The 12,885-nt window shown below is 54.4% G+C and overlaps 2 protein-coding genes across 2 annotated transcripts; both read left to right on the plus strand.

Moving 5' to 3' along the window:
- Positions 1 to 2,202, plus strand: APOC1 (apolipoprotein C1). The gene is made up of 3 exons (XM_039866173.1): positions 1 to 191; positions 715 to 862; positions 2,007 to 2,202. Exons 1-3 carry the CDS (start codon positions 134 to 136, stop codon positions 2,062 to 2,064), a joined length of 264 nt encoding a protein of 87 aa, XP_039722107.1. The 5' UTR covers positions 1 to 133; the 3' UTR covers positions 2,065 to 2,202.
- A 5,151-nt stretch (positions 2,203 to 7,353) lies between these two features.
- APOC2 (apolipoprotein C2) lies at positions 7,354 to 9,161 on the plus strand. Its single transcript, XM_039866174.1, has 4 exons — positions 7,354 to 7,426; positions 8,139 to 8,217; positions 8,386 to 8,542; positions 8,919 to 9,161. Exons 2-4 carry the CDS (start codon positions 8,163 to 8,165, stop codon positions 9,007 to 9,009), a joined length of 303 nt encoding a protein of 100 aa, XP_039722108.1. The 5' UTR covers positions 7,354 to 7,426; positions 8,139 to 8,162; the 3' UTR covers positions 9,010 to 9,161.
- The last annotated feature ends 3,724 nt before the right edge of the window (positions 9,162 to 12,885 follow it).

Genomic DNA, 12,885 nt, shown 5'->3' on the forward strand with positions numbered 1-12,885 from the left:
GTGCTGGGAAGGGACCCTGGACACACACACCAAGAGCACACGGAGAGGAGTGGAGGGACCTTGGGGGAGGGAGGAGAGGCGCCACTGATCACCCCAACCTCCACCTCTGTTTCCAGACCCCTCCGGCGCAGCCATGAGGCTCATCCTGTCGCTACCGGTCCTGGCGGTGGTTCTGGCGATGGTTTTGGAAGGTAAAAGTGGATGGGATAAGAGAATCTGGGAGTTTGAGAGTTGGAAGCGTGAAGCTGGCCATGAGCCTGGGGCCCAGGCTTGGAGGACCCTGGAGAGCTCTGGGCCCCTCCTGTGCCCTGGTTCCCCTGCTGTCCACTGATCAGCACCACCCCCGCTCTTCCCACCCTCCTCTCCCACCCATCACATGAGCTCTCAGTGTTCTCTCAAGGGCGGTCCAGCGGGTAACCAATCTGCCCAGGGGCGCCCTAGCTACAGATGATGTAAGGACTCTCACTCCTTCGGGATTGGCTGTCTTGCTTTTATGACCAGAGAGGGCAGAGGTGGAGGGGGAGGTTCCAGTGCTAAGAGCAGATACTCAGCAACTTGAACGCCACCTGTCACTCATACCAGCACCTACCCCCAATGCACAATACCATGACCCCAAGAATCCCATATTCAAAGGTCTCCTTTTCCATCCCTGGAAGCTCATTCTAAGAGCTCCCGATACTGAAATTGTCGCACCCCCGCCCCTCTTCTGGACAGGCCCAGCTCCAGCGCAGGCGGACCCACATATCTCCAGCTCCCTGGAGAGCATTCCGGGGAAGCTGAAGGAGTTTGGAAGCACCGTGGAGGAGAAGTTCCGGACAGCCATAGACCACATCAAAAAGAGCGAATTTTCGGAGAAGACCCAGTTAGGACCCTTCCCCGCGTGTGGGAGGGAGGGGGGTATCCACTAACAGACTGGGAAAGTCGGCACTGTCCCTGTGGTCACACAGCTGGATCTCAGGGTGCTCAGACTCGGGGGACAGGTTCCCTGACTCCCCCATCTAGCCCCACTGTAGAGATGGTCCTGGGGGGTGGTGAAAGACCCAAGTTTGGAGGTTTGACGGATTAGGCTGGCAAAGACTCACTGCACCCTGTGTGGTCGCGAGCCTCAGTTTCCTCATCTGTGAAGTGGGTGGTTCTAAGGGGAGGTAGACTAGGGGACTGGCATAGCGTTTGGCACGTTCGAAATGCCCGACACGGTATTTAACGAACGCCGGCTCCATTTGGTGAGTTAGAGAATCCTTTATTCATGAACAAATGTTTATTGAGCACCTGCTAAGTGCCAGGAACGGTTCCAACATGGGGAATAAAAGTCATGAACAAGAGAAAGTCCCAGCGATAGGGTTGGGGGCAGGGGGGGCCGGGATTGACAGTCTGTAGGGGAGAGAGAGTGTGGGAAGGAACAGACAGTAAACCAGTGGATTTCCAGATTAGCCCAGATAGAGCTGAGCCGGGAGAAGATAAACAGGTGGGTTTAAACTGCCAAGAACTGAGGAGGGGCCTTTGCAGACTGGTTTCTGAAGAGATAAGACTTTAAAGTAAGATCCCAATGATTAGGAAAATCCAGCCAGAAATCTGAGAAACTTGGGAAGTATGTCCCCTGTGGAGGGTGAGTGTAGAGGCCTGAGGCAGAAAGATCTGCAGATACTCAAGGAGACAGTGGCATTCCCTGCAAGGGGTACAGCCTGGCCCAAGAGGCAGGGGCCCGGAAAGGGGCCTTGAATGACTAGGGGACTGAGCCGGCTTAGAGAAAGTGTTGGTAGTAAGAGACACAAGGCCTCAAAAGCCAGGCGGAGGCAGAGTGTTCAGACTTTAAGGCTCTCTGGTGCCGCTGGGAAACTGAGGCACAGAAGTTGGCCACCCAGCCCAGGCTTTCTCCTCCCCTCACAGGCGGGGGGAGCCCTGCTGTTTTCTTGAGGGCAGGACAAGATCAGGGAGTCAGGGAGCAGGATTTGGGCGCCCCCAGAGAAGGCAAAGCACAGTGACCCCTCCCCCATCTCTCCCTACAGGAACTGGTTTTCGGAGTTGTTCCATAAAGTAAAGGAGAAATTTGAAACCACTTTTTGAATGCCAGTGGGAGCCCCTCTGCTCTGCCTGTGCCCAAGAGGGTGCTCTGAAAACCTTTGGTCCCTATACCGAGGACCTCCTCTACAATACATGGCCATGTCCACCCCCTACCACCAGCAATAAAAATCCTATGGAGAATTCTGAGAGCTTCTTTGCTGTGCCGCCAGGGCTGTGGGACAGGTTGGGGGAGGGGCGGGGTGCACCTCTGGGGAAAGGAAGCGGGACTCAAATGCACTGTGGATTCTCTACTTGCCCTGTGCTGAGGACTTTGGACTTCAAGATCTCAAAAGAATCCTCACAGGAACCTTGAGAGCTGGGCCCTCCCTAGTAATCCCATTAAGGCCCTGAAGTCCAGAGAGGTGCAGTCACTTGTGCAAGGTCACACAGCCAGGAAATGGAGACCTGGGGCTAACACTCTGCTATACAGTACTCTTCCCTGGTGGGCTGTCCAAGATAAGGGACTGGGGTGATTTGTCACCGTGCACACAGTAGGTGTTTACATTTTCAATAGATAATGAAGGAGATATGGAAGAAGTCAAGGATAGGACTTGGGCTAGACGGACACAGTCCCCACCCCGCAAGTCTCAGCAATGATGTTCCCTCCTCCAGGAAGCCCTCCTTGACCTCCATGCTGAGTCAAGCCACCCCATCCCAGCCTTCCCCACTCTGGGTCACTGTGTGTGACCTGTCTGTCTCCCCCACTGGATTGTGAGCCCCCAGAGGACAGGGCCAGGGCCATCATCACCACCGTGTCCTCAGGCATAGCCTAGCAGAGGGCTCAGCATGGTACAGAGGCTCAATAATATTCTGTGAAACAAGTGTGCTAAATCCGGAGAAGAAAAAAACTAAACATTACATTTTCACAAAACCCCTCTGAGGTAGATGTTATCATCGACCCTGTCTTACAGAGAAAGAAACTGAGGCACAGAAGGCTAAAGTCACCTACGTAATGTCACAGCCCAAAGTCGGTAGAGCCAGGATTGAACCCGGGTGGTGGTCCCAGGTGCCACATTCTTACTCCGCTTCCCTCTTCCCTGAGTCGCCCTGAGGAACACGGTGGCTGCCACACATACGCCCGGCCCCCGGCCTCATTCACGTCATATCCAGCAGAAGAAAATGCACCCACATCTCTCGGCAGATGTTAACCGTGTGAGTTGTGCTGCGGTTGGCTAGTTGGCATAAGGGTATGTTCTATATCCATCTAATCGAACAATTACTAATTTTTACTTGGCCCTTTTTCTAGCATTTTGGAGCCAATAAACTTCTTTTCAAGCCTTTTCATCGGCCCCTGGAGAGTTCTCAGGCTGCAGGCCCAGAGACTCATGGGACGGAGGAGTTGGAGGCACAGTTCACAGAGTGAATGTGCATTTCGTTTGTAAAGACAGCCTCAAGCTCTGGGCAGACACACGCGCTGGGGTCTTGGGGCCTACCTCTCCCAAACCCCACTCCCTCCTCGTGACCTCTCTCCACCCATCTGCCCCAAAGTTGTTTTTGAGCTGTCTCTAGGTCAGCCTCGAACAACCTTCAGCCTGTTCCTGTCCCCGAGATGGGCAAACATTGCAAGAAGCAAACAGCCCACAGTGACCTTGGAGCTGGGCCAGAGGTCAGAGACCTCCTCTTGGGCCCACCCCTTGCCCTGCTCCAACCTCCCCCTCACCGTCTAGAATTTGAGCGGGGACATGGGGCAGAGGTTGTCCTGGCTTAGCTGGGTAGAGTGACATGGCCAGGTTCAAATTCCCCACTTGCTGCTTGAGAGGCCGTGGCTAAGTGGTCTTACCCCTCAATTCTTGCAGCCTCGGTTTCCTCATCTGCAAAATGGGAACAACAGAGATGTTCCCTTCGCAGGGCCGCTGTGAGTTCACTCAGCGAGTTTGTGCCTGGTGCATCGCGCATGTTCGGGAAACGCAAGTTTAATTAACAGCAGATGACATTGACCGAGCGCCTTTGTGGCATGTCTGGCACTGCGCACAGCACTTTACGTAGACAATCTCCTTTCCTCTCCAGGACAGGTGGTCCATGACTCCTATTCGTGGATGAATAAACGGGCCCAGAGAGGTTAAGCAACTTGCACCAGGTCACACAGCCAGAAAGACGTGGAGCCACAACACGACTCACGGCGACCTGTTTCTTTTTCTATTATTATTACAGTAAGAAACATAACATAAAATGTCCCATTTTAACCACTTTTAGATGTACAGTTCGGTGGCATTAGGTACATTCATAACGTCGTGCAACCATCGCCACCATCCATTTCTGGAACTTTTTCATCGTCCCAAACAGAAACTCTAGGAGGATTTATCTGGCTGATGGTTGTTGGTGAGGAGCTCTGGGAAACGTCTGTTGAGCACCTACTGTGTGCCAGAGCCTATGCTGAGGCCACCGGAATGGACAGCATTCCCTCGGAGGCCTCCGGGTCGGTACTGTCCTGTGTGGTCGTTCAGGTCGTGGCTGAGGTGGGGTTGTCATATTTACCACCTAAAAATACAGGATGCCAGTGAGACTTGCATTTCAGATAAACAACAAGTAATTTTTAGAACGATTCCCAAATATGGCACGGGACATACTTATACTAGAAATGAAACACATTATTTATCTGAAATTCCAATGTCACCGGGCGTCCTGCATTTTGTCTGACCACCATGGCCCATTGTCCCCCGGCTGAGCCGTGGGCCACGTGTCCTGGCTCATGGCTGGGTCCTTCAGGAGAAAAAGGCTCACTTTCTTTCTGTTTAACATAGGGCAGAATCTGATGCTGATAACCCCCTACTGCGTGGGCCTGGAGCTTTCCTTCCCCGCCTCACCCACCCCTCACACGGGCTCTGTGAGGCAGGCGTTTATCACCATGCCCATTTCACAGCTGAAAACACGGAGGCCTAGAGAAAGGGGTGTATTTACCCAGGCCACACAGTGAGGACATGTCTGGCATAGCCAAGGGATGAGATAAATCATGATAAACGGAGATGATCGTGGGCACCTTCCTTGCCCAGGGGGCTCCGTGTTAACATCTTTCCTGGGACCGTTTCACTGGATCGATGTCCCACCTGGCGTATGGATCAGGGCTCATTTTACAGAGCGGGAAACTGAGACCAGAAGGAGGGGCTGTCACATGAGGTGGATCCGGGATTTGAATGCAGTTCAGCACAGGAGACCGAAGAGCATTCTGTCTTTCCCTGTCAGGCCAGGGTGCCAGGAGGACGGGAAAGAGGGTAAGAGGGGCGGGCATAGCCTCTGACTGTCACTGTCACCTGGGTCTCTCTCTCTGAAGTCTCTGCCAAGGGGCGTGGGGAGGCGGTCAGGAGAGGGCTCTGCCCAGTGTAGTCTCCCCCTCCCCCAGCCTGGAGAGCAGAGCACAGAGGGACAGAGCCCCCAGAAATGTTGCTCCCTGGACGGTGGCCCCAAGCCCTGCCCTCCTTCAGCCTCTGCGTTGTGGTCTTGGTCCACGTTGTGGGTGAGGAGCGGGCGGGCAGCTGTGGGGACCCAGTAGCAGTGTGGGGTGTGAGCGTGATTGTGTGACGAGCGGTACAGTTTGCAGACACGTGGATACGAAGCTTGTGCGCTCTGCAGTGTGCAGATGTGTGAGCGTGTCTGGGAGTATGTGTCCGTGGCAGCCGCGTGTGAGGAACAGATGAGGGGCTGGAACAGATGACGGTGGTCGTGCACGTGTGCTTGAGTGTGTGTAAGTACGGATATGCAGCCGTGGTATATGTGTGTGCAAAAGATTTGAGTGTGTGTGTCTGTGAGGACCGGTGCGACTATATCTAGACTGTGCACATGCATTGAAAGTTTTAACACGTGCCTTACGCGTGTTCACTCCGAAGTCTCACAATAACCCCATGAGGAAGGTCCAATCATCCCATTCTACAGGAAGGAAACTGAGTCTTGAAGAGGCTGAGTCATTGCCCGAGGGTACACCGCGGGCCAGGTGGGTGCCTCTATACGTGGGTGCACCCGTGCACCCGTGTGACGGCTGCTCTCTGCGGGTGGGGCTTTGCTCGGGCGCATGCGTGCTGGACAGACAGGTGGGTGCAAGGACGTGGGGGCAGACCAGGGTAGCACAGGCCTGCCGACCGCCTTCCCCGGGGACCGAGAGTCGTCCTGTGTGCACCCTGCACTGCTCATGGGGGCTGCCCCTGGGCCGCTAGGGGTGACGGTGACAGTGAGCGAGGAGGAAAAGGGAGGAGGAAGGGTTCTGGGGTCCCAGTCCACCCAGGTTGCCCCTGGTCCCACCTAGAATGCCCGCAAGAAGTGCCTGCAGGAACCCTGAGCCCCCCTGCCAGGGCCGGCGAGTAGTTCCCGGAGCCTGATGCGGGCAGTGAAGGAGTTGGTGGAGCCGCTGCTGACTAGGACCAGACAGAACTGGCAGTGGTTCCAGCGAGTGTGTACAGAAGGGGCTGGGGCCGGGCCCCTGGGCTGGGGCCAGGACCCTGGGTTGGGGGGAGGGGCTGGAGGCCCAGATCCTGGGCTGGAGGAGGAGGGGCTGGGGGCCCAGATCCTGGTCTGAGGGAGGAGGGGGTGAACAGGGCAGAGACCTGGGAGTAGTTGGGGTTTCATTTGTGATGACTCTTCTCCTGCAGGGTCCCCAAGGCCTTCTAGGACTTCGTGCAGACCTACTCTAACAACCACCTGTGGGACCTGGGTCCCCAGGCCAAGGCCCGGCTTCGCAGCTCCAAGGACAGCCTCCTGAACAAGGCCCACGACCTGTGTCCCCAGCATCCGTATGGGGGACAGAAACCGGGATTAAAATGTTCACAGCCTCCACAATAAAGAAATTATTCTCTGTGTCCCTGTCCCAGTCTCTCCTCAGTGAGGCCAGAGATGACCTCGCCCCACACTCCTCCAGCGGTTAATGAGTAGAGGAAGTGACGCTTGGCAAGGGAGGGAGGGTTGAGGGGTGCTGAGGGAAGGAGTGGGGGGAGTGACCACCCCCCAGTCCTGAGACCCGCTGTGGGCTTGCGGGGAGCGGGAGGCTTCAGGCTCCTCAGTTTGGGATGGAGGGTGAGATCTGGGGAGCAGGTAGGGTTTGCAGGTCCCCACAGTGACCCCTCATTCAGAGCTCTGCCTTTACTTCCCACACGATGAAGACCCCAGACCCATTCCTGGTGGGTGCCCAGAACCCCCAGCCCCACTACAGCCCCCACCCAGCCTGTCCCTCTCAGGGGTGGATTTTCAGAGTGGGGGCTCTCTGTGGCTTGACCTCAGGGAACGTCACTGCCCTCTGTGCCCCATCCCACCCCCTTGGTGGTTCCGTTGGCCTGGACTTTGGCCTAGGCGGCCAGGTGGCGGTGGAGGGGAGGTGGATCCCAGGAGCTATAAAGCCTTTCTCTGCTCCTGGGAGCTGGTGAGGACCGCCCGCCAGAGTCTGGTAAGAGAGGGCCCGAAATGGAGGGGTGGTCGGCGGGGAGGGGGCAAAGATTGTTAAATCAGAAACTGCAAGAATGGCGACGTTAGTTGCTGTGTAAGAAACACAGACTTTAGAAACGCAGAGTGTTTGCCCATGCTGTTCTCTCTCCTGGGTCAGATACCAAGCTCTTCACAACCACATGGGTGGGATGGATGGATGGGGGTCGAGCGGGGCCCACGTAGCAGAAACACGCCCAGCCAAACAGTGGTCTTTAGCCGAGTCCGTGGCACACGTCCCTGCACTGACTGGGTCTTAGCATAAATGTCACCCTCTGCTGAGGCTTTCCCAGGCTGCACAACACACTCTCTGCCCCCAGAGCTCTTATCTCCATGTGACATGCTCTATATTTTATTCATTTAATATTCGTTCATTTTGTTTCTCTCTCACGTGGGCTTCCTAAGGGCGGGGCCGTTGCCGTGTTCACGCCTGGGCCCAGAACTGTGTTTGGCGCATAGTAGGTGCTCAAGAAATGCTTCTTGAGTGAATGAATGGATGTTAGAATTAAGATGTTAAAATCAGGAGCGGAGTCACAGAATGTTAGGAAGGCCCGAGGCGACCCATGAGTAACCCGACTTGGGTGAGGCTGTGGGAGAGGGGGATCCCAGCCCCTCCTTCTGGGTGAAGGACCCCAGGAATAGATGCCTCCAGTGGCCCTGCCCCACACCCTCCTCAATGTTCCAGGTCTTCCTCCCACGCCATGGACACCCGATATCTCCTGGCTCTGCTTCTCATCCTCCTGGTATTGGGATTTGGTGGGTGTGGGCCACAGGGAAGGTGGGGCTGTGAGGTGGGGGGTGAGCCCTGAGCATCTTCCCTGCCCAGGTCCTGTGTGGCCCAGCCCCTGGCCCCTCCTCTCCTTCTCTGCCTTCCCCCTCCCCCCGCAGGCCCACCAACTCTCCCAACACACTCTCTCCCTGCAGAGGTCCAGGGGGCCCAATTGCCCCAGCAAGATGAGGCTCCCAGCAGCACGCTGCTCTCCCAGGTGCAAGATTCACTCACTGGTTACTGGGATACAGCCAAATCAGCGGCCCATACCCTGTACCAGAAGACATACGTTCCCGTGGACGAGAAAATCAGGTATCACTCCACCTCCACGCCGGGCACCAGGAGCCCCAGCCCCCAGCCCCTTCTTCTCCAGACTCAGAAGTCTGACAAACCTACACTCTGTCAAGGCCCAGATATCGCGGCTCTGGTCCCCAGCGCCATCAGAACCCAGGATTCTGAGGTCCCAGCCTGCCCTCTCTTAGGATCCAGAAGTTTGGGTTCAGTCGCCTTTTCTGGCAGGATTCATGATCCCGGCCCCCAGCCCTTCCTCCCTCAGACCCAGGAGTCTGGGACCCCAGGCCCTCCTACCCCAGACCCAGGAGTCTGGGCCCCCAGGCCCTCCTACCCCAGACCCAGGAGTCTAGGTCCCAGCCTCCCCCTCCTCAGACCTTTTGTCCTTTCTCCCCAGGGACATGTACAGCGTAAGCACGGCAACTGTGAGCACTTACGTAGGAATCTTAACTGACCAGTTCCTTTCTCTGCTGAAGGGAGACCTGTAACAGCTGGGCCCCCTATCGCAGAGAAGGGGAGAGTCCAGACTTCAGCAACTGCTTGGCTCTGTGACTTACCCCTACATCCTAGCAGCTCCCAGGCATCCTGCTCCCAGTTTTAGCCTGATTTCTCATTAATAAAAAAAGCCAAGTTTATTCTCTTCGATGTGATTGCTTTTCTGAGACCTCAGGAGCCAAGATGGAGGACTCATTAAGTCAGGCCAACATTTACTGAGAGCCCAGTGTTTGTATGTAGTCCTAACTTGGTCAGTTGGAATAAAGAGCTGAGTAACAATATGTGATCGTAACGACAAAATTAGAGACTGTTCTTCACTAAGGTCCTTTCTCATCTGTAAAATGACAAACCATGGACGAGCTAACCTGCAGTGGTCTCTAGCAGTGTCCAGGCCGTGGGCTGCCACTTTACGTCTGTCATTGCATGGAGCTGTCCAACAGTGCTGTGACAGAGGGGAGACTAGTGCCCATAAGTCACTGCTGAGCATAGAAAGTCAGTGCCCAGGTTGGCTGGGACCCACGAGGACAGACCTGCCAAAGCTGTGCTCCATGACAGTTCTTATACATTTGTCTCACGTGCATTTATCGAGACCCTACCAGGCCCTGAAGCTCAGCAGGGAAAGGACAGAGACAGTCTTGTCTCCATGTGACCCCTCAAAATGCTGCTGATCTGGTCCTGGCCCAACTCCATGTGGTTTAGTGAGTACAGCTTTGTGGCATGTTTTGTCTGTCATTCTCTTCTTATTTGCAACAGTCATGACATTTCCTGAGCTCCTACTCAGGGCCAGGCGCTCTATTTCATCCTGAGTCTTCAAATAGAGAGGCTGGAGGGGGGCGCAGGGAGGAGGCAGAGGATGAGCAAGCAGACCAATGGAGAAGATAACTCGAAAGCAACACAGGCCAGGGAGAAAAGAGGAAGTCAGCAGATCAAGGCCTGGGGGCGGCTGCCTTGAATAGGTAGTGGGCTCTGGCCCAGGAAGGGCCCCCCAGGCTTCTGCATCACAAGGAAAAGTACTTGGAGCTGTTGTTGCTGGAAAATGGGGGAGGGGAAGGGGCACCGGCTTGGCCCCCAGGTCTGCGTGGGATTGTTAGTGGTCAGAATGGGGTCTCTGGGCAGTGGGGAATTACAGGCAAAAAGCACAGGGTGTGCAAATAAGAACCGAGGCTCTGTGGTCTGAGAGAAGACAGTGCTGAAGCCCATGGTAGAGGGGCCGGGGACCTTGACTCCTGGCCCCCGATCCCTAGGGGCGGGGCTGTTGGCCTCTGGGACCCAGGGCCTGCATTTCTCCTAATCTGCTTGGCACTAACCTCCTGCCAGCCTTTCAGCACTGTTGGGGCAGTTTTCCCAGGTCCTGAGGCTGGGCAGCTGTGAGTCTAGTGGAAAACAGGGGCCTTGGGGAGGGGTTGTGGGAAATGTCCCCAAGTCCCCAGGGCCTGAGAAGAGCTGAGGCTGCCAAACCTAGCGGGCGATGGGGAGGGGGTACCCTGGGGGAACAATCCCTGCTCTGTCCACTTGTTTCCCACGAACTTAAGCCAAACCAAACCTCTGCCCAGGCCAGTTCTACTTCCAACCAATCCTGGTGCCCTTCCCAGACTCCTTCCTTCTCAGCCCCCCCCCCCGCCCCAAGTCCTATTCCCCTTAAGACCCCAGAACTAGGTCCCCAGACAACTCCTCCCCCAGAATTCAGGAGTCTGGGACCCCAGACTTCACTTCCTTCAGACTCAGGAGTCCGGGATCCCTAACCTTAGGACCCAGAAGTTCAGGTCCTCAGCCCCCCTCCTCCCTTAGAACCTGAAATCACAGACTCTGGTCGGTGTTGTGCGTCCCCTAGTGGAGGGGAGAGTGAGTCTGGCCTGGGATTTATTTACCAGTTAGAAGGAATGGAAGAATTGATCTGGTCACTCAACAGACATGGGGGAGGGCTTTGCAGGGGTCCCATCTAAGGTCACAGTCTAGCAGAGAGCCTCTCATTCTTCAATACATCAGGACTCTACTGTGTATGAAAGAAGGAAGAAAGATTGAGATATTTGGTATTTATAGCTGAGAGCAGAGATGGGGTTAGTTACAAGGAATCTGGAGATTAAGCTTCAAAGCCCCTCACTTGTCTGGGATTTCTGTGGTGCTCTATTTAAATGTGTACATGTAATTTTGTACATTTTTTTTTTTTTAGGTGAGGCAACCCTTCGTTGACCTCACAGATTGCAAGGACCTTGTCAGCTTACGATCCCTTATTTTTTATAAGGGATTGATCTTCCTAGGTGATCTCCCATCCAAGGCCCGACTCTGCTTAGCTTCAGAGAACAGACGGGATCGGGTTTGTTCAGGGTGGCATGGCCATTGACTGTACTTTTGAAAAAAAGGTCCACACTATGCTGTACACCTGAAACTGACATGAAATCGTATTGACTGTGAACTGTAATTGAAAAATCAAAAAAAGGGGGAGGAAAATATGAAGAGGAATGAGGTTCAAACTTCCAGATATAAACAAATAAGTCATGATGGACAGCATAGCAGATATAGCCAATAATATTGTGATATACTAAAAAAACAATAATATTGTGATAGCTTACGGTGTCAGACGGGTACTGGGCTTATCGCAGTGATCACTTCTTTAGGTGTATAAATGTCGAATAACTATGGTGTACACCTGAAACTAACACAATATTGCATTGAGCTATATTTTAATGAAAATCTTTAAAAGTAAATAAAGAAAAAGAGGCCCACGAAATCTCAATCTGTCCCCCCATCCCCACTGTCTGGGGGGCTTAATCAGTGTGTTCATTCATCCCTACACTTAAGACTGGGCTTACAATTTTGGAATCGTATTGCTACATTATCTGAGAGAAGGGGACTGGACAAGAAGTTTTCTGAGCTTCTTTCTTGTCCCTGTGTTGTTCCCCAGAGGTAAGTCGTTCACCTTTTGCACTCAAGTTTCATCCTTTCACTCAACAGTCACCTCCTGGGGCATTGCTGGAGGGCACAGCAGGACAGCCCTGGGCTTGGCTGCCCAGGGCGAGACACACCACACCCATCCCTGACAGTGTCGACCCAAAGTGGGCAGGAATAGGACGGGGGCGGGAGTCCAGGGAGGCTTTCTTGGAGGAGGTGATAACGCTGAGCTGAGACCTAAAGGAAAGTGGAGGATGTAGATAGTAAAATGACAAATAATTACAATATCCCAATGCAAGCCTGTTCTCCCTTCCAGTTAATGTATAAAGTAATAACAACGCAAGACGTTGACCGCCTACTAAGTGTGGGGCAGGGGCCAGGTGCTTTACATTGGTGATTTCACTGAGTCTTCCCCCAAATCCGGCGGGACCAACGGGGACGAGGAATAGAGGGTACTATTATAATGCCTAGTTCATGAAAGAGGAAGAAACTGAGGCTTAAAGAGATATGGCACTTGGCCAGGATCATTTAGCGGCTGAGAATCTTCTGTCCCCTCTGGGCCCCCTAACGCCCTCCCCAAGCCGGGATCTCTCAACACGTGTCCAGGCCTGGAGCTGAGAAAGCTACATAGCTTAGAAAAAGCATGGACTTCTTAGAACCCTTGAAGCCGAGTCCAGAGATGCTGAAGAACGCGCATGCGCGCCACAGTAGGGGTCCGAGGACTTGACAGAATCTAGTTCGGAGGTGTGGTGGCTGTGAGGACCCCTAAATAGTACCCTGGACAAGCTAAGGGAACTTGTCGGGGGAAAGGGTTGCGTTAGGAACGCGTCAGAGGGCGACCGCACCGGCCGGAAGCCGTGCTCGCCGAAGCGGGGTACGGTGGCCGGGAGGGTTCCGTCACGACGCGAGAGGGGCGTGGCCCAGGCGGGATGTTTTGGAGCGTTACGGTGGCCAGGAAAGCTCAAGAATCATGGAACAGG

The sequence above is a fragment of the Pteropus medius genome, unplaced genomic scaffold (genome assembly GCF_902729225.1).
Source record: "Pteropus medius unplaced genomic scaffold, Ma_sr-lr_union100, whole genome shotgun sequence".
NCBI classification, from domain to species: domain Eukaryota; kingdom Metazoa; phylum Chordata; class Mammalia; order Chiroptera; family Pteropodidae; genus Pteropus; species Pteropus medius.

What these genes read in the sequence shown, in the direction of transcription:
- APOC1 (XM_039866173.1), top strand. Translation starts at nt 134, where the DNA reads ATGAGGCTCATCCTGTCGCTACCGGTCCTGGCGGTGGTTCTGGCGATG. An exon ending in TCTGGCGATGGTTTTGGAAG is followed by an intron (nt 192 to 714) that starts GTAAAAGTGGAT and finishes TCTTCTGGACAG; the next exon opens with GCCCAGCTCCAGCGCAGGCG. An exon ending in GAATTTTCGGAGAAGACCCA is followed by an intron (nt 863 to 2,006) that starts GTTAGGACCCTT and finishes CTCTCCCTACAG; the next exon opens with GAACTGGTTTTCGGAGTTGT.
- APOC2 (XM_039866174.1), top strand. Translation starts at nt 8,163, where the DNA reads ATGGACACCCGATATCTCCTGGCTCTGCTTCTCATCCTCCTGGTATTG. An exon ending in CCTCCTGGTATTGGGATTTG is followed by an intron (nt 8,218 to 8,385) that starts GTGGGTGTGGGC and finishes CTCTCCCTGCAG; the next exon opens with AGGTCCAGGGGGCCCAATTG. An exon ending in CCCGTGGACGAGAAAATCAG is followed by an intron (nt 8,543 to 8,918) that starts GTATCACTCCAC and finishes CTTTCTCCCCAG; the next exon opens with GGACATGTACAGCGTAAGCA.